This window comes from Rhinoderma darwinii, chromosome 3 (assembly GCF_050947455.1).
Source record: "Rhinoderma darwinii isolate aRhiDar2 chromosome 3, aRhiDar2.hap1, whole genome shotgun sequence".
NCBI classification, from domain to species: domain Eukaryota; kingdom Metazoa; phylum Chordata; class Amphibia; order Anura; family Rhinodermatidae; genus Rhinoderma; species Rhinoderma darwinii.
The window spans coordinates 345,496,196-345,519,910 of NC_134689.1; the positions used below are offsets into that span (position 1 = coordinate 345,496,196).

Here is a 23,715-nt window from a genome sequence, read left to right on the forward strand (position 1 = left end):
ATACTGCCACACAGCAATCCCCCTCCCCTTGTATATACAGCCGCACAGCAATCCCAATCCCCCTGTATATACTGCCACACAGCAACCCCCTCCTCTTGTATATAGTGCCACACAGCAATCCCACCTCCACTTGTGCATGTGCCCCGGGTGCAACTAGTTGGTAGGGAAGGGGGGGCACTGTGGCAGAGCAGCTGATCGCTGCTGATAGGCGCCCTGTATGTCAGACAATAGCAGCAGTGATCAGCATTAGGAAGAGCCAGGAGTTCATGTGGTGGGATTCTGACTGGGCTCTGTGATGGCCCGGGAGTCGACCAGTCCAGTCACCTGACCTGTCACCTGACTTCACTGTTCCACTCCTGGGCTGTCACCGACCCTAGTCAGAAGGAACTCCGCCGCTGCCTGTGCCGCATGATCTCCTCGGCTCCTCTGGTAAGTCACGTCAGGCAGAGCGGAGAGTGGTAGAGGTAGGCTACTGTTTTCTGCTCTCTTTACAGTGTGGCACTATTTACAAGGGGTGGGGAGTGTGGCGCTATTTACAAGAGGGTGGCGGGCTGTGTGTGGCACTATCTACAAGGGGGGAGTGTGGTGCTATTTACATAGGGGGGAGTGTGCCGCTATCTACAAGGGGGGCTGCGGGCTGTGTGTGGCACTATCTACAAGGAGGGCTGTGTTGGTGCTGTTTACAAGGGGGGCTGTGTGTGGCGCTATCTACAAGTACGGCTGTGTTTGACACTATTTACAAGGGGGGGCTGTGTGGCGCTGTTTACAAGGTGGGGCAGTGTGACGCTATTTTACAAGAGGGGTCAATGTGGCTACAGGCAGCTGTGCGAGGCGCTATCTACAGGGGGCTGTGTGACGTTAACTACAAGGGGGGCTGTGTGTGGAACTATCTACAGAGGACTGTGTGGCATTATATACAAGAGGGGGCTGTGTTTGGCACTATCTACAGGGAGCTGTGTGTGGCACTATCTACAAGGGGTCTGTGTATGGCACTATCTACAGGCAGCTGTGTGTGGCATTATCTACAAGGGAGATGTGTGTGGCCTCTTTAATTTATTTTCTTCTAATTTATTGTTATGGTAACTCCCTTATAGAACTATATCGCTTGTAAAATGTACAAATAGTTTACATTAAAAAAAATTGTGAAAAAAAAAAATTACACCTCATTGATTGGTAGAGCAAGCAAACACGGCGAGGGGGAAGGAGATGTCGGGAAAAATGTTGGGGGGCACCAATCTGAATCTTTGCCCCGGGTGCAGGAGAAGCTAGCTACGCCTCTGATGTGGCTGATGCTAGCACTGGAGCCCCATCCGGTGCTAGCGATGCCACTGCATCTGCCCGCCGCCCGTGACAGTGTGCGGGCTTTAAACTTTACTGAGCGGGCAGACTGTGGAAGGTGCGCGGCCGCACACCTTATAGGGAACACTGGGTGGGAGCAGGATAGGAGACACTGATTGTCACAATGCTTTGCTCTCCAATGGCAAGGGAAGGGGAGGGTACCCGAGATGGGGAGATGTGGTGACATAAAATGGCATCACAAAAAATTTGACTTTAATTGTTTTTTGCCACGCAACCACTTTTCTCTATGTGTTTCCTTGAACTTTAACAAGGCGAGTTTCTTCCTAGACGATGGACAGGGAATTTAAAGGGACAACCAATGATCTGAGCTACAGATGTGATGAGAGTTGCTTCCATTTGCTATTCCGTGGTGATTGGAGGGGGTGCACTTGCCGTAGTCTAAATGGGAGACAGACCTAGCCAAGGTTAAAGAGACTCTGTCACCAGTTTATTAATTCCCTATCCCCTAACTAATCTAACAGGTGCTTTGCTGCTGATAACTACAGTGTGATTTGTTTTAAAAAAAAAAACGTTTATTATTTGCAAAGTTATGAGCAGTTTTCGAAATATGCTAATGTTGCTCTAATAGCCAAATAGGAGGTGACTCTTTCTTTTCACTCTGGGCGGTGTAATGTTTTCTGTATGACGCTGTCCAATCAGCATGCAGCTTCTCCCCCTACCCTGCCCAGCAACACAGCCTGATCTTATAGTATACAGTTTCCATTCCCCAATGTGTTTTCAACTGGCGATATCTCCGGTTGTGTCACAGCTAGAACTGCGATCCTGGTGTCATATGAAAGATTTGAATCTCCTCTTTCATATGGCACCAACTGTTCTAGGTGGTCCACAGCTCGTGATATGGCTATTTGAAGTGATCTCCCTTCCCTCTAGACCATGTCTCACACTGTGTGTAAAGCAGCTTCATGCTGATAGGACAGTGTCAGAGGCTGTGAGGTGGCTCCACCTCAGGAGAATCGCTGGTGTTACCTCCCACTTGTCTAATAAAGGCTCATTACATATTTCGAAAAAAGCTCATAACTTTTAAAATAATAAGCGTTTTGGGACACAAGTATCACTAGAATCAACAGTGCGTCAGCGCCTATTAGATTAGCTAGGAGATAGGGTATTACTAAACTAGTGACAGAGCCTCTTTAAGTTTAAAGAGGCTCTGTCACCAGATTTTGCAACCCCTATCTGCTATTGCAGCAGATAGGCGCTGCAATGTAGATTACAGTAACGTTTTTATTTTTAAAAAACGAGCATTTTTGGCCAAGTTATGACCATTTTTGTATTTATGCAAATGAGGCTTGCAAAAGTACAACTGGGCGTGTTGAAAAGTAAAAGTCCAAGTGGGCGTGTTGAAAAGTAAAAGTACAACTGGGCGTGTATTATGTGCGTACATCGGGGCGTGTTTACTACTTTTACTAGCTGGGCGTTCTGATGAGAAGTATCATCCACTTCTCTTCAGAACGCCCAGCTTCTGGCAGTGCAGATCTGTGACGTCACTCACAGGTCCTGCATCGTGTCGGCCACATCGGCACCAGAGGCTACAGTTGATTCTGCAGCAGCATCAGCGTTTGCAGGTAAGTAGCTACATCGATTTACCTGCAAACACCGATGCTGCTGCAGAATCATCTGTAGCCTCTGGTGCCGATGTGTCCTCGCTCGTCTGACATGATGCAGGACCTGGGGAAGTGACGTCACAGCGTGATCTCTCGAGAACACGCTCTGTGTCTGCACTGCCAGAAGCTGGGCGTTCTGAAGAGAAGTGGATGATACTTCTCATCAGAACGCCCAGCTAGTAAAAGCAGTAAAAACGCCCCGATGTACGCACATAATACACGCCCAGTTGTACTTTTTTACTTTTCAACACGCCCAGTTGTACTTTTGCAAGCCTCATTTGCATAAATACAAAAATGGTCATAACTTGGCCAAAAATGCTCGTTTTTTAAAAATAAAAACGTTACTGTAATCTACATTGCAGCGCCTATCTGCTGGAATAGCAGATAGGGGTTGCAAAATCTGGTGACAGAGCCTCTTTAATGTAGCTCACTATGATGCATTGCTGGGAGGGGTCCACATGTAAGACCTCCTAATGCTTTGGATAGACGAATGTAAATAATGACAATCTCTGTACATTGCTGCAGAATATATGTTGACGCTATATAAATTATTAAAATAAAATAACAAATAAATGGATTCAAAGTATTTAATTTACTTACAGCACTTGCAAAAGTTCAGCCGCTGATCAAAAAATCAAGGGGCTGTTTATTGGTTTACATCTTGTAGATGCCCTAAGAACACAAGGTCTATCTGGTGACAGATACCTTTTAAAATCAAACTTGTATGTCTAGATTATATTTCTATTTCTATTCCCAACTCAATTTTCTTAAGACATATGTGTGAAGTCCTAGAAATGGTGTAACTCTCTGAGTAATAAGAATTAATGATTTTCAAGAAGAAAATGTTCTCAGAAGACATTTCAGCTCATTTCCTAAGCTCTGAGTTCAATGGTATGAATAAAATACCAGTCCAAATGATAGAATCTAAACCATCGGTTCCTTAAATAATGGGTATTATCAATATAGGTCTTTTCGGCAATTTTCTCATTACTGAAACAAATCCTTTTAAATGCTCTCCGCTCCAAGCAGGCATTAAATGCCCCTTAATTACTAGTATTTAACCAATGAAATGTTTCCATTTCAAAGACCATTAGCTTTCTATTAAGACATTAAACAATTTAGTCAAATGCGCTTCATTGAGAGATCTCGCTGTAGGATTGTTTTAAGGTTTATCTCTGATGTCACGTCTGTCTCTTAAATGATGCTCTTATTTACTGATGTGCTGTTGTTTTGGCAATTTGTACTGTTGGCAGATATCATGGGCTTGCCGTCAGACACAGGATGAGTAATCTGAGCAGATAAGAGTGTCTGTCTGCAAATGAGTCCGTGCTTCAGTGCATATGCATAGCAAGGTGAATTAAATCAATGGCTTCTCTAAGGGATGTAAAGTACGACAATGCCTTAATACTTTCATTATTTCTCTCTGTACAGGGGTGATTTTTTTTTCCACAAATAATATTTTAAAGAAATTTAGTCAGAGTTTTTGAATACTTACTTGAAATTCACATTTTTTTTAAAGCCTAAGCTGCAAAGCCAATTTTTGATGAAATTTATACGAGAAAGTGCATTTTGTAGGATTTAATAATATCCCATGGCTGACCTGTAATAATGCTTACATTTAGAATAATGCACTAGTGGTGACCATGATCATAAGAACAATTGCAGCTCCGCCATAGAGTATTCCAATTCCTTTTTAAAGGTATCTCATCTTCCTCTTAGTATGCAATGTCTGAAGCTTTCTTTTTCAAAAGAAGAACAGGTATCAAAATGTTAAACTTTAAGGCTATTTAATACACCAACAAAACAGGAAGGTGCAAAACTAATTATTTTAGTATAAAGATACTTACAACAAGGTAAAAACTAGGAGAGACGCTGCATGCACCAAGGTGTGGCTGTTGTCATAAGAGTATCTCTTACAATGACCATGTATCTTTCTGTCTCTTTAAGATGAATGTCATCACTGGTCCCAGTTTCAGCAGGTGGGAATTGAGAAGGGTTCTCAGGACTCGTCCTGTTAGGACAATCTTGGCAATTATAACCTTAACCCACGGATTCTTTCCTCTCCTGGAGCGGAATCCCCGGCCACACGGGGATTCCGCTCCTTCAGGGAGCTACAGTGGCGCTATCTACAGGGGGGCACTATAGCAGAGCAGGGAGGTATCTCCCTGCTCTGCTGTCTACTAGCGCCACTGTAGCTCCCTGGACAGTGACATCAAGCAGCGCTCCAGGAGCGGAATCTCCGGCCACACGGGGATTCTGCTCCTTCAGGGAGCTACAGTGGCGCTATCTACAGGGGGGCACTATAGCAGAGCAGGGAGGTATCTCCCTGCTCTGCTGTCTACTAGCGCCACTGTAACTCCCTGAAGGAGCGGAATCCCCGTGTGGCCGGGGATTCCGCTCCTGGAGCGCTGCTTGATGTTTCTGTCCATATATGGACAGTGACATCAGGGGAACCTCCTGAAGCGGAATCCCCGGTCACAGCATTGCAGACTCTATGACCGGGAATTCCACTCCAGGAGAAGCCAATGACGTCATGGACACAGACGACAGGAGCTTCTCCTGGAGTGGAATCGACGATCATAGCGTCTGCAACGCTGTGACCGGGGATTCCGCTTCAGGAGTTTTTCCTGATGTCACTGTCCATATATGAACAGAGGCATCAAGCAGCGCTCCAGGAGCGGAATCCCCCGGCTGTGTGGCACTACCAACCAAGGGCAGTGGGCTGTGTGGCACTACCAACCAGGGGGCTTTGGGGCACTACCAATAAGGGGGCTGTGGGGCACTACCAACCAGTGGGCTGTGTGGCACTACCAACCAGCGGGCTGTGGGGCACTACCAACCAGGGGGCTGTGGAGCACTACCAACCAGGGGCTGTGGGCTGTGTGGTACTCCCTACCAGGGGTCTTTGCGGCACTCCCTACAGGGGGCTGTGCGGCACACCCTACAGGGGGCTGTGCGGCACTCCCTAAAGGGGGCTGTGCGGCACTCCCTACAGGGGGCTGTGCGGCACTCCCTACAGGGGGCTGTGCGGCGCTATCTACAAGGGGGCTGTGTGTCGCTATCTACAAGGGGGCTGTGTGGCTCTATCTACAAGGGGGTTGTGTGGCGCTACCTACAAGGGGGCTGTGTGGCGCTACCTACAAGGGGTCTGTGTGGCGCTACCTACAAGGGGGCTGTCTGGCGCTACCTACAAGGGGGCTGCCTGGCGCTACCTACAAGGGGGCTGTCTGGCGCTACCCACAAGGGGGCTGTGTGGCGCTACCCACAAGGGGCTGTGTGGCGCTACCTACAAGGGGGCTGTCTGGTGCTACCTACAAGGAGCTGTGTGGCGCTACCCACAAGGGGCTGTGTGGCGCTACCTACAAGTGGCTGTGTGGCGCTACCTACAGGGGGAATCTGTGAGTTGGGGGCTGATGGTCATTTTACTGTGAGTGGTGGGCTGATGGTCATTCTACTGTAAGTGGGGGGTTGATGGTCATTTTACTGTGAGTGGGGGGCTGATGGTCTTCAAGTGGTTTCCACCTCTGACCTCCAATTGAAATTAATAGGAGGCAGAAAATACCTGCGGCGCCCGTTTGGAGCTTTTTTTTCCAGCGTCTTTTGCATTCGCTTCAACAGCTTAAGAAAAAACAAAAAAAAAAGGTCACCCAACGCTGTCAGTTGCTGAAGGAATTTTGAGGCTGATTTTTTTTGCCTTACAAAAAACGTGTGTGAACATACCCTACGAGTGTAGTGCTTGTTCTTAGCCGTTTTCTGTCTTTCTCAAAACAATTTTTGGTAGGGGGGCCCTGAGGAAATTTTGTTTTTCCAGTGCTGCCTCGAGTCCGAAAAGGTTGGGAAATTCTGTACTAGGCTACAGGGTCCCGTCATGGAGCAGCACAGTTCGTCATGGGAACGGGGCCTAGGTGAGTACAATTTTAGTTTTTGTTTTGGGCACTGTCTACAAGGGGGAGGTGCGGGGACTGTATGGCACGATCTACAAGGGGGAGGTGGGGGACTGTATGGCACTGTCTACAAGGGGAAGGTGGGGGACTGTATGGCACTGTCTACAAGGGGGAGGTGGGGGGCTGAATGGCACGATCTACAAAAAGGAGGTGGGGAATTATGGCACTGTCTACAGGGAGGCTGTATGGCAAAATCTACAGGGGGCACTATACTGTGTGGGGGCCACTAAGCGGACATTATACTGTGTAGGGGTACTACAGATGGCATAATACTGTGGGCACAATTAGAGGACAAAATACTGTGTCCTTGAAGGTGTTGTAATATATTATATTATTAAATATTATTATTATACTGTATGGGTTCACTAAAGGGGCATTATAGTCTTTTTATGGGGCATTTTTTTTTAATGATGGGGTGGGGTGCCGAAAGATCATTTCGCACAGGGTGCCATCTATCCTAAGGCCGGCCCTGCCCGCACTGATCAGCTCTTCTGGTTGCCTCCGGCCACCGAATGTTATGCAGTGGCCCAGTGTCGGAGGCAGATGTCTCCGTATACTTCATAACTGTCATGCTGCAGAACTGTAACTCTGCCCATACTTACTTGAATAGGAGCAGAGCTTCAGTACTGCAGCATGGGCGCTATACTGTGACCGAAGCCATACGCTTCCTGCACGGACATCTGTTGCCCGGAGGCAGCCGGAGCACTGATTGGTGCAGCATCCGGGTGTGGGAACCCTTCTGATCATATACTAATGACCTATCTTGTGGAAAAACCGGAACGTGCCCAGACAACCTTTATATGGAGTTTTTTTTAGGCTCATACTGTAGCTTGAAAGTTTATATATAGCAATGTTTTATATCTCACCACACTAGTTTATATGAATTATGACTAACCAGTAAATCTAATAACCAATTTATATAATTTTTATACAAATTGTACTGATAACATGTATCATTCTCTGGAGAAGTGAGCATGAGAGTCAAGCAGAGTACACAAATATGGAATTATCCAGAGCATCATGGATGTAGCTTTGTTTGCAGACTGATAACTATTCCTCCCATAATTCTTAGCAGCCTGTGACAAAGAACAGATAAAATGTGTCAATGATGTTTACTGTTTACACACACTCTCTTTGTGTTTGTGTGCATGGTTACATGGATACGTTCTGGTAGTTCTAAAATTCATATTGGAAAATAGTACTGTATATAAAAATGTATTTCTATGTTTTCTTCACTTTTGATTATTTTCACACTAGTCCATCAAGAGTTTTAATAGGACAGACGATAATTCTCAGCCAGTCCTTTACTTGGTTCTAAGCCCCCTCTTAATTGGTTTCTAATCGTTCCATATCTATAAGAAAAATAAAGGCCTGGTAAACGGAAAAAATATCCAAAATATTGTCAAATATCTTTGTGCGACAAGAAAGCTTGAAATCATTAAAAGTATTTGATATCTATAGACGGCCCAAATATCAGCTCTAAAATCAAAGGATTTAAAAAAAAAAATGTTAATGGGCATAACTGTTATGAAGTGTCACGGATTTATGTCACAGAGCAGTTTATGCGATTTATTTTCTTTTTCCGTGTGGCTCTTTGTGATAGTTATTAGTGAAGATTAGTCGTGTTCAGATAGAGCTGCCGTTAATCACAAGATGCCTCACTAAAGCCTCATGCACATGACCGAGTGTGCCGTCCGAGTCCCGTCAGTGATCCGAGGAAAGATAGGACATGTTCTATCTTTCCTTGGATCGGAGACTCAGAACATTTTTGACGGACCCGATTCACCCGCTAAAGTGAATGGTTCCGTGAAGACTATCAGGTGTCACTCGTATGCCGTCAAAATCGTCCCGAGTAGCACAATGGTCTAGGGCTTCATTCACATATGCGTCGGGCTTCCTATCTTGGATTCCATTAGACTTTTCCGTCAAGGGAACGCATGAACGCAAACCAAATGGAAACAATACCTTTCTGTTTGCATTACCATTGATTTTAATGGTAATATTTGGTAAGACTACCTCTGTTCCGTCAGGTTTCCGTTTTTATTGCGGAAACAATAGTGCAGTCGACTGCGCTATTGATTCCGGGAAAAACTGAAACCTTACATTCCGAAGGCAAGCAGAAACCATTTGCAACAGAAGCATTGCCATTGAAATCAATGGTAATGCAAATGGAAAGCTATGGTTTCCATTTGCTTTCCGTTCATGGGTTCCCCTGACGGAAAGGTCTAACGGAACCCATGAATGGAAGCCCGATGAAGATGTGAACGAAGCCTTAGGCTCTTACAAATGTATTGTGTCTAGGACTATTTGTTATACCATAAATCATGTGTTATTAGAATTATATTGCTTACCATTAAATAGACAGTTTGAATTAGCTTGCTATGCACATGTGCAGGAATATGGCATCATTATTTGTGATAAATCATGTGATCAAAACATAAAGGTACTGTGTGTGTGTGGGGGGGGGGGTTGCAATATATACAGTATAGTATATTTTTTATGTCAAGTGTCATTGCATATTATCCCTATAAGAATGTGGACACTGCTATTTTTCTTTATTTTTGCATTTTTGGCACAATTTTGGGTATATATCATTTATTGATTAACTTTTATTATTATTTTTTTCCACTGTAAGATTTTGAGTTTTTTACACTGTTCCACTTGCTTATAAATGACATATTCATTTATATGTAGCAGCACTTCAAAAATATGTATGTTTTAATGTTTTAACAGTTTTGCACTCTTATTATGGAAAAAAAGGTTTATCATTTTTATTTTATTTTTTAACTTTGGACGATTTTGTTTTCAAAATCCGCTAGGGGACTTGAACTTGCCACTTTCGTATTGCTTCTATAATACATTGCAATGTTGCTGTATTAAAAAATATTATGCCTGTCATTGTTAATTGGTTAATAGGCTTATGATGAGAATGAATGGCTGATGGGTTGACTGAGTTTAACCTTCTAGTGTGCTGCAGTTACTATTGATCGCAACATCTAAGGGGTTAAATAACCGGGTCCAGAGTTATCTCGGATTCTGAATGTTGCAGAAGGAGCACCTTCCAACTATAAAACCTTTTAGGTGTTGCAGTCACTATTAACCACTGCATCAAAGTTGCCCATACAACATAGCTGTATGTCGGCTAGAGCCGCCGATTTTGGCGAGACCGGCCAACCATCTAATGTGTATGGCGGCATCCCATCTCTTCCCCCATGGCAGATGTTGGGGGGAGAGAAGGATTGGGCAGTTGAATTCCAACATGCCAGATCCTTTTGATCGTGAGGAGATAATCCACTGCCAGAGGCAGTGGCTTTCTCCCTACTTACTATTGAAAACATATGCAAGAGACTTCCGGTTCCGGCGCTGATATGTGAGGACGCAGCGGAGAGCTCTCCTGATTTACCCGACAAGACAGACCGACTATCATAGCTCACAGGACCGAGAAGACACATCCACGATACAGAAGGGATTACAGAACGGTCTCGAGGGGAAATACATCTCACAAACAAGAGCACAGTGAGTAAAACTTTGGCTCGCACTACAGAACAGAAGCGGGCAGGGGAGACTGCACGGGACGAGCAGGCCAGTGAGAGATATCACAGACCCCTAAGAGAAACGAGCAAACCGGACGTTTAGAAATACATCTCACCCCATACAGACCGAATGGTGATACCGACAGCCATCTTCACGACACCACTAACGCGTGTTTTGCCCCCTCCCTGCTGGTGACGGGCGCCATTTTGTACACGCACTGCAGAGCAGAAGCGGGCAGGGGAGACTGTACAGGACGAGCAGGCTAGTGAAAAAACACCGCAGACCCCTAGAAGAAACAAGCAAACCGGACGTTAGAGGTACAACTTACCCCATACAGCCTGAGCGGTGAGATCGACATCCATCTTCACGGCACCATTAACGCGTGTTCTCCCCCCTCCCTGCTGGTGACGGGCGCCATCTTGTACACGTGACAAGTTGCACAGTGTGACTGCACTGGTCGGTGGAAAATTATATTTCTCACGTCAAATGTGAACACACCGACCGGGGTTACAGAGCGGTCCCGAGGGGGGGAAAGAAAGAAAAAAAAAAAAGGCATCCCGCAAACAAGACCGTAGTAAGCAATACTTTTGGCTGGCATGGCAGAACAGAAGCGGGCAGGGGATACTGGACGAGCAGGCCAGTGAGAGACAGCGCAGATCTCTGGGAAGACCGAACAAACTGGACATTAAAGGTACAACTCACCGCATGCAGCTCGAGCGGTGGTACAGACATCCATATTCACGGCACCATTAACACGTGTTCTCCTCCCTCCCTGCTGGTGACAGACGCCATTTTATACACGTGGCAAGTTGCATGGTGTGATTGCACTGATCGGCGGAGAATCATATTTATAACTAGCGTAACATCAAATACAAGGGAGATCAAGAACCAGACGAGTCTCAACGGCTAAATATGCCGCCAGTAACTCGTAAAGAGAAGCAGACATTAAGCCGTCCTTCATCAGACCTGGAAGATCAACCATCAGATGAAGAGGGGGTAGAACCAGAATCAGCATCAGGTATGGCGACGCTGATAGATTATAAAAAACTGGCAACTGAGGTGGCGAAACGCATAACGCCGGACATTCAGGACACCCTGGCAACTGCGATAGCAACTTCCCTGCAAAAACTACAAGCAGATATTGTTCAACATGGCACGAGGCTTGATGAGGTGGAACAATGCGTGTCCATGCTGGAAGATGAAGCCGCAGACACGCATGGGAAACTACAAGAGCTGCTAAATGAGAAACAAAAGATGGCTATTAAAATTGACGACCTAGAAAACAGGTCAAGAAGAAACAACATTCGAATAGTGGGCCTCCCGGAAAGTATACCAGCGCTACATCTAAAACGCATATGTGAATACGATTTACCAAAAGTCTTAAATATGAATGGCCCATGCAAGGTTGAGAGAGCGCACAGAGTGGGTCCAGACCGCCAGTATCAGCAATCTCAAGCTGGTTTCCACAATAAAAAAAACAGACAAGTCATAGTGCGTTACTTGGACTATTCAGACAAAGAAGCCCTATTTCGTTCATACAAAACGCGGCAGGGACCAACAAAGTTAAACGGAATATCGGTTATGCTATTCGGTGATTACTCGGCAGAAGTCTCTAGAAAGCGCAAGTTGTTCAGCAAGATATGCACTGCGTTCCATAAAAAGGGACTGAAATTCCAGCTACAATACCCGGCGATATTGCGAGTCACTACTCCGGGTGGAACCCTACAGACCTATAGTGATCATCAAGAAGCAGAAGAAGTGTTTCGGGACCTGTTCCGGGAAAATACCCAAGTCGACACAGGAGGACACGCAGACAAAGAGCAGAGGTTGAAGACACTCTCGACAGGGGACCAAATGCCAAAGGAAAAGAGACAAATGCAAACTCCGCGGTCAACAGCACAGCGCGTGTGACAAGATCAAGAAACAAGAGGACTGTTGCAAATTGGAAACTTTTATTCTACCATAAGCAAGGGTAACGGGTAAGGGGGAGGGAAAAAAAAAAAAGATACAAAAAAAAAAATTTGTACGATGTTCATACACGTTGGTAATACTTAATGCCATGATATACGGGACTCTGTGAGAATTAATGGGAAAACATACCCTGAATATGCGCTTTTTGTTGAGGGGGCAGGTATTGAGGGGTACTGAAATAACATATTGATTGATGTGAGGTCATGTGTGTTTGACGTTTAATATCTTTGGGTAGACTGGTGAAAGTCACATGTCAGAAGAAAGTGAAGTACAGGAATACAAGGAGACGGGGTCCCTGGAAGATAAAAGGGATGGTTACATGGTTGTTAACGGTTTTGGTTTAATGTTAAAAAGCAGACATTTATGGAAACCTAGCTTTGAGTTATTGGGGCAGCAGACACATATCAATATATTACTAAAGTACAAGATTAGAAACAAAGCAAACGCTCATAATTTCCTACGCACGTGTCGTATATGAAAATAGTGTCTTGGAATGTTAAAGGGCTACTATCCCCTCACAAGAGATCTATGATACTGAGACATCTAGCAAAGTTGAAGACAGATATAGCCTTACTTCAGGAAACACATCTGGACGAAGCAGACTTCTTTCGCATGCGGAAATTTTGGGTGGGAGAGGTTTACGGATCATCAGCTAGCCACAAGAAAAATGGGGTAATGATTCTGATACATAAGAATTTGGCATCCACGCTACGCTACGCTACGCTCAAAACAGGTGGACTCAGAGGGACGCCTTATGCAGATTTTATTAGACACGCAGGTGGGGGAACTGAGTATATACAATGTATATGCACCAAATTCGAATAATCGTCAGTTTTTCCAAACACTTCAATGTAAAATTTTGGCGGACACAAATGCAAAGAAAATAGTGGGGGGAGACTTCAACTCGGTAGTACAAATAGATGAAGATAGATTGCGTAATATACCAACACAACCACTGACCACAGATGGAATTCTAACTGACCTGTTACGGGACACGCAACTGCGAGATAGCTGGAGACATACACATCCTGACGGCAGGGAGTATACATATTATTCAGCATGTCACAAATCTTGGTCCAGGCTAGACTATATTTTTCTAAGCTCGCATTTACTACAAAATCTGGAACAAACTGACATAGCGGACTTGATCATATCTGATCATGCTCCGATGTGTCTACATTTGGCAGATACTTACCCAAAAGGAGGAGACTTTATTTGGAGATTTCCGACTTTTTTAACAACTGATGATGGTTTCAAAGACATCCTAAAGGGTTGGTGGCTGGAATATGAAAGTGAAAATGCGGCCCATAAAACAGACCAGGTTTTGTATTGGGAAACAGCTAAAGCGGTCCTGCGGGGAAGGCTCATCGGTTATGTTTCATTAAAAAAAAACCAGACATATCAGAAGTACAGGGAATATGGCGATGGACTTAGAGAGGCCTACTCTCTCTTCCTGACAGATCCGTCATCAGACAACAAACACAAATGGGTAACAGCCAAACGAAACTTTGAAGAGTGGTTAGACAAGAAAGAAAGATTTGGTAGATCAATTTATGAAGCCGAACTGTTCCGCTTCGGGAATAAAGCAGGGAGGTTACTGGCAGGGCTCTCCAGAGGATATCGCCCAAGGACACATATAACAAAGTTGGCAGATCACACAGGGCAATTGCACACTGACCCTAGGAAAATAAATGATGCTTTAAGGTCTTTTTATCAGAAATTGTATGAAACAGATCTGACAATAGATGATACAAGGGGGAGCCATTTCCTCTCAAATTTAGAACTGCCCACTGTGACATCAGAGCAATTGGAAAGTCTAAATGCTCCGATAACGTTAGAAGAGCTGCAAAACACTATAAAAGGCTTATCAAATGGGAAGTCCCCGGGGCCTGACGGATACCCGGCTGAATTTTATAAGATACTATTAGAACAACTAACCCCAACATTATTGGCCTACTTTAATTCATTATTGCAGGGTACTGACATACCAATAGCAGCAAACACTGCGTACATAAAAGTCTTACCAAAGGCAGGAAAAGATCCCTCACAGCCAGGATCGTATAGGCCAATCTCGCTAATAAATCAAGATCTGAAACTGGTATCCAAGATCATGGCAGATCGATTGGCAGCTCTGATGCCCCAGCTAGTGGGACCATCCCAGGTGGGATTCATTAAGGGAAGAGCGGCGGTGACAAACATTAGGAAGGTTTTGGGGGTTATGGACGAGATCAAGGCTTGGCCATCGCCATCCAACCATCCAGCATTGGTGCTGTTGGAAGCAGAAACGGCATTTGATAATGTTGAGTGGCGATGGCTGAACAAGGTGCTAGATAAATTCAATGTAAAAGGTAGTTTTCGAACATATTTAAAAGCACTGTATAATACTCCCACAGCAGCGGTGTGCACACCGGGATTTAGGTCCCAGAATTTCACACTACATAAAGGGACGCGTCAGGGATGCCCCTTGTCACCTTTGCTTTTCGATCTGGCGTTGGAACCGCTGATACGTGCGTTAGAACGTGATGATGTGTTTACTGGTATAGCAGTAGGGAAAAAAGAAGTGAAAACAGCAGTTTTCGCGGATGACATTCTACTCTTTCTTTCGCATCCATCACAACATATACAGAGAGTTTTTAAATTATTTCAACATTACCAATCCTTTACGGGATTCAAGATAAACCCGAATAAATGTGAAATACTGAGTTTGTCAACATATAATCTTTCTGAGGACCCGAAAATACAGGAAACGGGCATTAAGGTTGCAAAGACTCACATCACATACTTAGGGATTCAGATAGGGAAATCACCGGGATCCCTGTATAAATTAAATTTTGAACCGTTGCTTTATAGAATAAAGGGAGAGTTGGAGAAATGGGCGAACTTACCGCTCTCAATGTTTGGTAGATGTCATTTGGTTAAAATGATATCTTTTGCAAGGTTGTTATACCCACTACAGACTTTACCCATTCTTTTGAAGCATAAAGATGTACAAAACTTTAATACAGCTATCTCAAAGTTTATATGGAGGAATAAACGTCCTCACATCTCCTTAGCTAAGTTACAGGGATATCATTGGCAGGGGGGTTTAAATATCCCGCATCTGAGGGGGTATAATGTAGCCAGTCTCTTCCGGCATGTCTTGGATTGGATGCATCACACCGATTATTATTCAAATTGGGCATTGAAAAGTGCGCTAGCAGGTAAATTTGACGTCACTGCATTATTACATACCAAACTAGCATCTCTCCCGAGACATGTGAAGGGCTCTTTGTTATTGAGGGACACTATCATGTGCTGGAAGGAAGTGAGAAAAAAGTCAGGGTTATCATTCCAGCTATCCAAACATCTGCCACTGTGGTCCCATATAAATTTTGCGGCCGGGAGCACCAGCTCCCTCTTTACCACGTGGAAACAACAGGGGATACAGACAGTAGGCCATGTTTTACATACCACGGAACCTAGATTAAAAACTTTGCCTGAGTTGGTGGGAGAATTTGGGATATCACCGTGTCATTTCTTGCAGTATTTGCAAGTTAAGTCTTTTTGCACCAAATTAGTGAGAAACCTGACACCAGAAATTATAGATAATTCTTTTGACGTGATCATAGGAGAAGGAACACATAGAAAGTCGTTGTCGGAACTTTATAAAACAATTAAAGATTTGTACACAAAAATGAGCCCGGGGAACCATTTCCTTTACTGGAGACGCATACTGAATGCACCAGACATTAATACTTCCATCTTGAAAGGGTGGGAATTGGTCCGAAAACATGTGGTGAACGAGGTGTGGAGGGAGTCACAATTTAAACTAATGTATGCAGCCATCTATGCTTTTAATATACCACCTACCGTAGAAAATCTCAGCAGACTGCAGGCATGTCCGAAATGTAAACAACCGCGCACAGATTTATATCATAGCATATGGTCGTGCTCGGAGACCATGAGATTCTGGGAAATAGTTTTAGATTACATACAAACACTGTGGGGGGCTACACTTCCAATGGATCCTATGAAAATTCTCTTCCACTCAGCGAGCTCAACCGACATGACGGGGGAGGGATTTTTGACACACACCCCCCCCCTGGTACATATTATACTTGTCATAGCTAAAAGGAGCCTGTTGAGACAGTGGCTGGAACCCAGTATACCGGCTTTAGCGCAACTAACACAACAAATGAGAATGTGTCTGTTTTCGGATAAGATAGAAACAGCAAAGCACAAAGGGGAAAAGACAGCTGGGTTTTTTAGGAAATGGAAACCCTTTCTGGAACAACTACCAGATGCAGATATTGGTGAGGTAGTAAATAGCTTTAAATATACAAAGTGGTATCTCACTGAAGACGTAAAAGGAACTTTGGGCAAGTTGAAAAGGGCTTAACAAAGTTAGGTCGTGGCACTTGAATAAGGTAAATTAGAGGTAATTAAGTAAAGGAATATGGTCCAGAAAGATAAAGATCCAAAATGAGGAGGCAAAGATTTTGGTAGAAGGCACACTGCACAGTGGATTATGGATGTGATCTGTATTAAAAAGGATATTGTTTTTGTTTCTACTTAAACGCTAGCTAATGTATGCTCCTGAAAGAAATATGACTGGAAAATGTCTGTTTTTGATTAATGTATTTGTTGTGTTTGAAAAAAAAAAAAATGTTTATCAAAAAAAAAAAACAAAGGAAAACACATGCACGATCGGCCGAGCATATATGTGTATGGGGAATCATTAGCAATAGGTTTAAGCCAATTGACTATTCGGCCGACAGTTATCCATAGTAAATGGCCAGCCTTAGGGGTTAAATGGCCAGGTCTGGAGATATGTTCTATCCCCGATGTTACAGGAGGATGTTGGCTGTACATTACAGCCAACATCTGTTCCTGACAAGGTGGGTAGAGCCAATTTTTTCTTACCACAGAAAACCCCTTTATTGAGGTATATTGCAAAGTAATGGCACTTTGACCAAGACTAGGGGGGGGGGTACTTTACACTTGAAGTTATTGCAGTTTTTCAGAGCTCAATTCGGCTAAACCATTGGCAACACAGAAGTGCACAGAAACAGATGACAAGAAATACTATAACAGGAGAAAAACTCTCAACTGCAGATTAAAACATCACATTTCCATTTCTTTTTTTTCTCTGCAACACTTTCTCAAGAAGTGATGGGTTTTCCCGCCTGGGCTGTGAAGTAGAATAACCTGCGTCTCACAAATAATGAATTGTTTTGGAGCCGATAAATTGGTTTCCATGAAATAACAAGTGTCTTGTGTTGAGATTGTGTTCTCTTGCATTATAAATGTTCTTAAAAGTTCACATCAACAAGTTAAATGTTCAAAGGGAAACCAAATTGTTCTTCTAGTGCTGAAGCCCGGGCTTTTAGTGTGACAGAATTAATGACTGTCATGGTAACGGTAAAAAACCTGAAATTTTCCGAAGAGCCCATTAAGCCTTCCAATCCATATCTCGGCTGCAGTGTCAGCTACTTATGCAGGGAGAGGCTCATTCTGCTCATATCTTTATTTTCCTCGCTTCTGCGCAGGACTATAACCTGAGGTAAACTGATAAGTTAAAGAGATGTTCCATTTCCAGCTTCTGATAAAGAGCATTTTGATGCTCTAGAGCAGCGGTCACCAACCTTTTTTGCACCATAGACCAGTTTCATAAAAAATAAATTCTGTGGGGTGGGGGGGGGGGGGGGGGATTACGCGCATAACAAAACCCAGTGTATATTATCTAATTTATATAATTTAATTATTACATCTGTAATGTAAATGGGACTCAACTTGCGATAATGCAGAATCAGTGGGAGCGCTGAGCTTGTTTCCTTGTAACGAGACGGTCCCATCTATGGGGTGATGGGAGACAGTGATACCCGAAGTGTGTTCCTTATGTCCAGTCTACCTTGTAATCTTGTTGTGGGCTTAATTTATCGGTGCATGGAAATAAACTGCAACTGAGTGCGGAAAAGAGGCACGGACAGAAGTGGTCATTTTGCAAAATAAAACACCCTGCAGACTGCGATAGTCAATAAAATGGAAATAAAAAAAAAATTAAAACGTTTTTATTCTTTCTGTTCGGTCCGGTACCAAATGAACCACAGTCCGGTAGTTGGGGACCACTGCTCTAGAGTGTACTTGACTGTATAAAGAGTCAATCTCTCATATTACAGCTATCTTGCCACCTCAGGCTGCCTTCTGTTGGCTCTGCGGATGAGCAGGTATTGCCTGGAGAAGCTGTGGCCATGTACACATGTTGGTATTACACTGAACCTAACCAATTGAATGGGTGACCATGTGATACAGTACATGGTCCCACTGAGTGCTTCCAAATCATACTTGCTCTTTATGGTGACTCTCCACCCCGGCTAATAGTAGGCGATCATGTTCAACTCCGAACCTTTAGAATGTCAATATACCCTAATACACTATAAGGACAGGGATTGTCTTGATGTGACAAGCCCTTTAATACAAAATAGATCTTTCACTATACTATATTATAATACCTTTTATATACGGTAGCATTAAACATTTATAGCATATCCTCGGGATATGCTATAAATGTCTGATAGATTCGTGTATCAGTTTTGAGACCTGCACCTAACTCTAGAACTGAAAATGATTAAAAGGGGGTCATTCAGCTCCCCCTATTCATTCCTAGGGAAAGATATATTCTGGAGGTATATCAGACATGTTTACTTTTGGAATTCCCTTCTAAGGCTTCATGCCCACTTCAGTCTTTTCCTTCAGGGTGCTATCCGTTTTTGTCACTGATAGCACCCTGAACCCATTCATTTCAATGGGCCCATGCACACTTCAGTTATTTAAACGGATCCGTTGTTCTGTTCCATCAAAAGTAGAGCATGTCCTACTTTGGTCAGTGATTCAGTGACCGTGTGGCCCATAGAAGTCAATGGGTCAGTCAAAAAAACGGATGGCACATGGAAGGCTTCCGTGTGCTGTCCGTTTTTTAGGGATCCGTTGCCATAGCAACGGCTGGGTGAGCCAAAGTTCACAGACTCACAGACTACAGTACACATTCATTCCTGAAGATGGATGTGGAGAGACTCATAGCATTGAAGCATGATCACCCAGAACTGTGCAAAACGCGGGCAGAATGCTACCACGACCGCTATATAAAGGACGCCGCGTGGGAGGAACTTGCCAAGAAGCTTTTGACGCACAGATGGCAGCAGGGAACTAGTGCCCAGCGTCACAAAATAAGTAAGTAAATGCAAACATTTCACTCCAAAAATCACGAAAAAAACAAAGCAAGCCAAGCAGAGTAATCTGAAACTGTTCCCTATGCTCTGAAAGCTACAGAAAACAGCGCCAAAAACTTCTTGTAACCTTGTAAGCCAAACGGAAGCACAACGTCCGTGTTAAACGGAAACACGGAACAGAAACGGAGTGCACACGGAAACAGAAACGGACACGCGGATCCGTCAAAAACGGCCGATAAAACGGTGATGGAAGTGGGCATGAGGCCTAAGGGCCTGTTCACATCACCGTTCATTTCCGTTCTGGGGTTCCGTCGGAGGGTTCCATCGGGTAAACCCCGCAACGGAAAGTGAAACTGAAAGCACAGCTTCCGTTTCAGTAACTATTGATCTCAATGGTGACGGAAACATCGCTAATGCTTTCCGTTCGTCACCATTCCGGCTGGTTTCCGGTTTTCCGACGGAATCAATAGCGTAGTCGACTAAGACAAGTAACATTTAAACAGAAAAAAATTAACCCTTAGCTAAATATAGGAAACCTGAAATTAGATGCTAGTCAAGATTTTTTGCTTTACAGTCCTGTAACTTGGACAAAAGAGAAATTCTGGTCAAAACCAAATACCTATCAGTTAAGAAGAGAACCTCTGTTAAAATGTCAAGTGTTCATGGATCTCCATATCCAAAAAAACAGCAGAACATTAAAAGAAATGGTAGATAGATAGTAATTGATTTCTATGTCTAAGGAAGAGTATGGCTTTGACTATGACCTTGCAACGCAACAGAAAATTGTCTCAACATGAAAATTCCATGTCCCAAACATTAGACCATTTACAGATCAGTACAGAATATTGACCCTGGCCCCTTACTGACACGAAGTATAAAGTGGGCCCGGGATGGGCATATTTTTAGATGGGAATGTGAATATTCCTTTTACTACAGTCCCTTTAAATTTGTGAAGTATGTGTGCAGCTCTGTCACATCCTGCACCACATGTGTCACCCTACAATATCTGTTCTAAAACTTCATTAAGTCATTTTTTGTTGATCCAGCAGGTGATGGTCCAGAACTGATGATGCCCAGCATGCAAGAAAATCCTCTCAAAGTCCTTTTTAATGTGGAATGCCTGTTGGTCTGGAATTTTTATTTCTTTAGTTTCAGAAGAGGAAATGTCATAAGCAGTGGGAAGCATTTGTGAAGATTTTCAGAGCACTGGAAACATGTTTAAAATTGCTCTACTGAACTTCTCTGGGCAAGGCCATAAGATACAGTATGTTTTTGTGAAATTCTGGCGCAATGAATTTCTGCTTAATAACCCAGAAGTTGAATTCTTTACATGATATGACCTTGAGCTTCGTTCTTATAGTCTTTGTCATGTCATGATCACAGAGATGTACAGTTATTACAGTTTTTAGAGTTGTGTCTTGTAATGTGCCGTGCTCTGTAATGTAAATGAGCCTTGCACATGGGTGGTCATCCAGGGCAGATTGTTCCCCCCGTGGCAGTAAACAATGAGGGTTCCCATTCAATACCTCCAAACTGAGATCTTGAAAACCATGGGGATTTGATAGACAAAGTATATTAGAAAGTTGCACAGCTTTTCATAATACAATGAGTTATCTAAATGTGTTGAACCCAGATCATCCTTTTAAATGACTGGGAATTGAGAGTGCCGATTGTATAGCCCCCTGTAAGTTTAGAGGGTTTTATGCCGTTTTTATCTTTCTGCAAAATTGTACGGCTGGACATTGCCGGAGATCCATATCGATCAACACCATTCTGGCAATCAGCATAGTCTAGCACAATCAGTGACACTAAATCACTGAATTAACAATATTAGAGATACTTATGTAGCAGAGCTGAGTTCAATGTATCAAAGTTGAGTATGTAATTTTCAAAAAAAAACACTGTGATATCCTGAAGCATTGTATATAATTTTCCTTAAAACTGCAGGTTAATATTTTATATTATCTTAAAACATCATGTGCGAAGCTGTAATAGGGCACCCACACAAGTGTTTGGAGCTTACAGTACCTAAGTATGTGCAAAGTTTATGAGAAAGCCTGCAGAGAATATTCAGTCACACTCATACATAGCATTATATTATTCTCCCCTAGAAGTAGATATCTCTGACTTACACACCTGATGGTACTTAATAAGGTGGCACGCGAAGTCCCTGCAGGTCCATACCATGGAGTCACAGGGGGCTACGTGTGCCACTGTAGAGCTTCCTGCCCACAACTCTGAACCAATCTTAGGTTGATTCTTCAAATAATGATATGTGTGTTACTAATGTAACAATCTTGGATACAAAGAGCAAAATGTATCCCATGAGAATATTATACACTACATATAAAATGATGTTATTGGTATACAGGATATAAGACATTAAGTCTAACTCAGGATACTTTACCACCCAGCTCTGAATCATATTATCATAAAAAATTGCCCACTGACATTATCCTGCATTCAGCAGTCATTTTTCAGAAAGAAGCTCCTGTATTCTGTATTACGAGACATTTGCATAAACCATTACTGGATAGAACACACATTATTCTACTGAATAGTCATTTACAAACCTCGGCTGTGGGTACCCCCTCTGGTGGTCGACAGTGGAGAACGATCATTCCTTCAATGGGGACTTCTTTTCCTTGAGGGTCTTGTTCAAAATTTTTCCTCAAGTCTGTGGGGAGAAAAGGGTAAAAATAACAGCCCTGCTGTGACTGAAATGAGCCTTTGTGTTAGACAACAAGAAGTTTCACACATTATTCAGCATGTACACACTTATCGTGCACTGCCTTGTGGAAAACTGCACCTCCTATGTAAATCACAAGAGCAAACTCTGTCCAAACATTGGGATATGTCAGCTTTAAAGAGGCTCTGTCACCAGATTTTCCAACCCCTATCTCCTATTGCAGCAGATCGGCGCTGCAATGTAGATAAGAGTAACGTTTTTTGTTTTTTTTAAACGAGCATTTTTGGCCAAGTTATGACCATTTTTATATTTATGCAAATGAGGCTTTCTAAAGTACAACTGGGCGTGTTTAAAGTTATGTACAACTGGGCGTGTATTGTGTTCGTTACATCTGGGCGTGTTTACTGCTTTTACTAGCTGGGCGTTGTGACTAGAAGTGTATGATGCTGACGAATCAGCATCATCCACTTCTCTTCATTAACACCCAGCTTCTGGCAGTGCACAGACACACAGCGTGTTCTCGAGAGATCACGCTATGACGTCACTTCCCCAGGTCCTGCATCATGTCGGACGAGCGAGGACACATCGGCACCAGAGGCTACAGTTGATTCTGCAGCAGCATCAGCGTTTGCAGGTAAGTAGCTACATCGACTTACCTGCAAACGCCGATGCTGCGGCAGAATCAAATGTAGCCTCTGGTGCCGATGTGTCCTCGCTCGTCCGACACGATGCAGGACCTGGGGCATAAAGTGACATCACAGCGTGATCTCTCGAGAACACGCTGTGTGTCTGTGCACTGCCAGAAGCTGGGCGTTGTGAAGAGAAGTGGATGATGCCGATTCGTCAGCATCATACACTCCCATTCACAACGCCCAGCTAGTAAAAGAAGTAAAAACGCCCAGATGTACATACACAATACACGCCCAGTTGTACTTTTACTTTAAATACGCCCAGTTGTACTTTAGAAAGCCTCATTTGCATAAATATAAAAATGGTCATAACTTGGCCAAAAATGCTCGTTTTAAAAAAAACAAAAAAACGTTACTCTTATCTACATTGCAGCGCCGATCTGCTGCAATAGGAGATAGGGGTTGCAAAATCTGGTGACAGAGCCTCTTTAAAGTCGGAAGATTTGTTAATGCAGCTCCGCACTTTAATACACGTAATGTATTTATAAAGTTGTTCAATCATTTATGTAGCTTCATTTTATGTTAACTATAAAATAAAGTTAGAAGGTGAACAGATACTTTAAACCCATGTGAAAGTCCATATTTAATGGCATTTTCATTTTCTATTGAATGCATGTGATAAGCTACGTTAAAGACATGTTTCTCCTTCTGATACTCTAAAGCAGCCCAAAAAATTATATTCAGGGTAGGACTTGCTCAGTCAAGGTACATTTTCCCCAA

At 43.4% G+C, this 23,715-nt stretch overlaps 1 protein-coding gene across 2 annotated transcripts in view; it reads right to left on the reverse strand.

The window, feature by feature from the left end:
• UNC5D (unc-5 netrin receptor D) overlaps window positions 1–23,715 on the reverse strand; it is a 601,240-nt gene that overhangs the window by 333,326 nt on the left and 244,199 nt on the right. For both annotated transcript variants that reach the window (XM_075858460.1, XM_075858459.1), the window contains exon 4: window positions 22,191–22,294. In XM_075858460.1, the coding sequence (XP_075714575.1) occupies window positions 22,191–22,294 (104 nt within the window). The remainder of the gene's footprint in view (window positions 1–22,190; window positions 22,295–23,715) is intronic.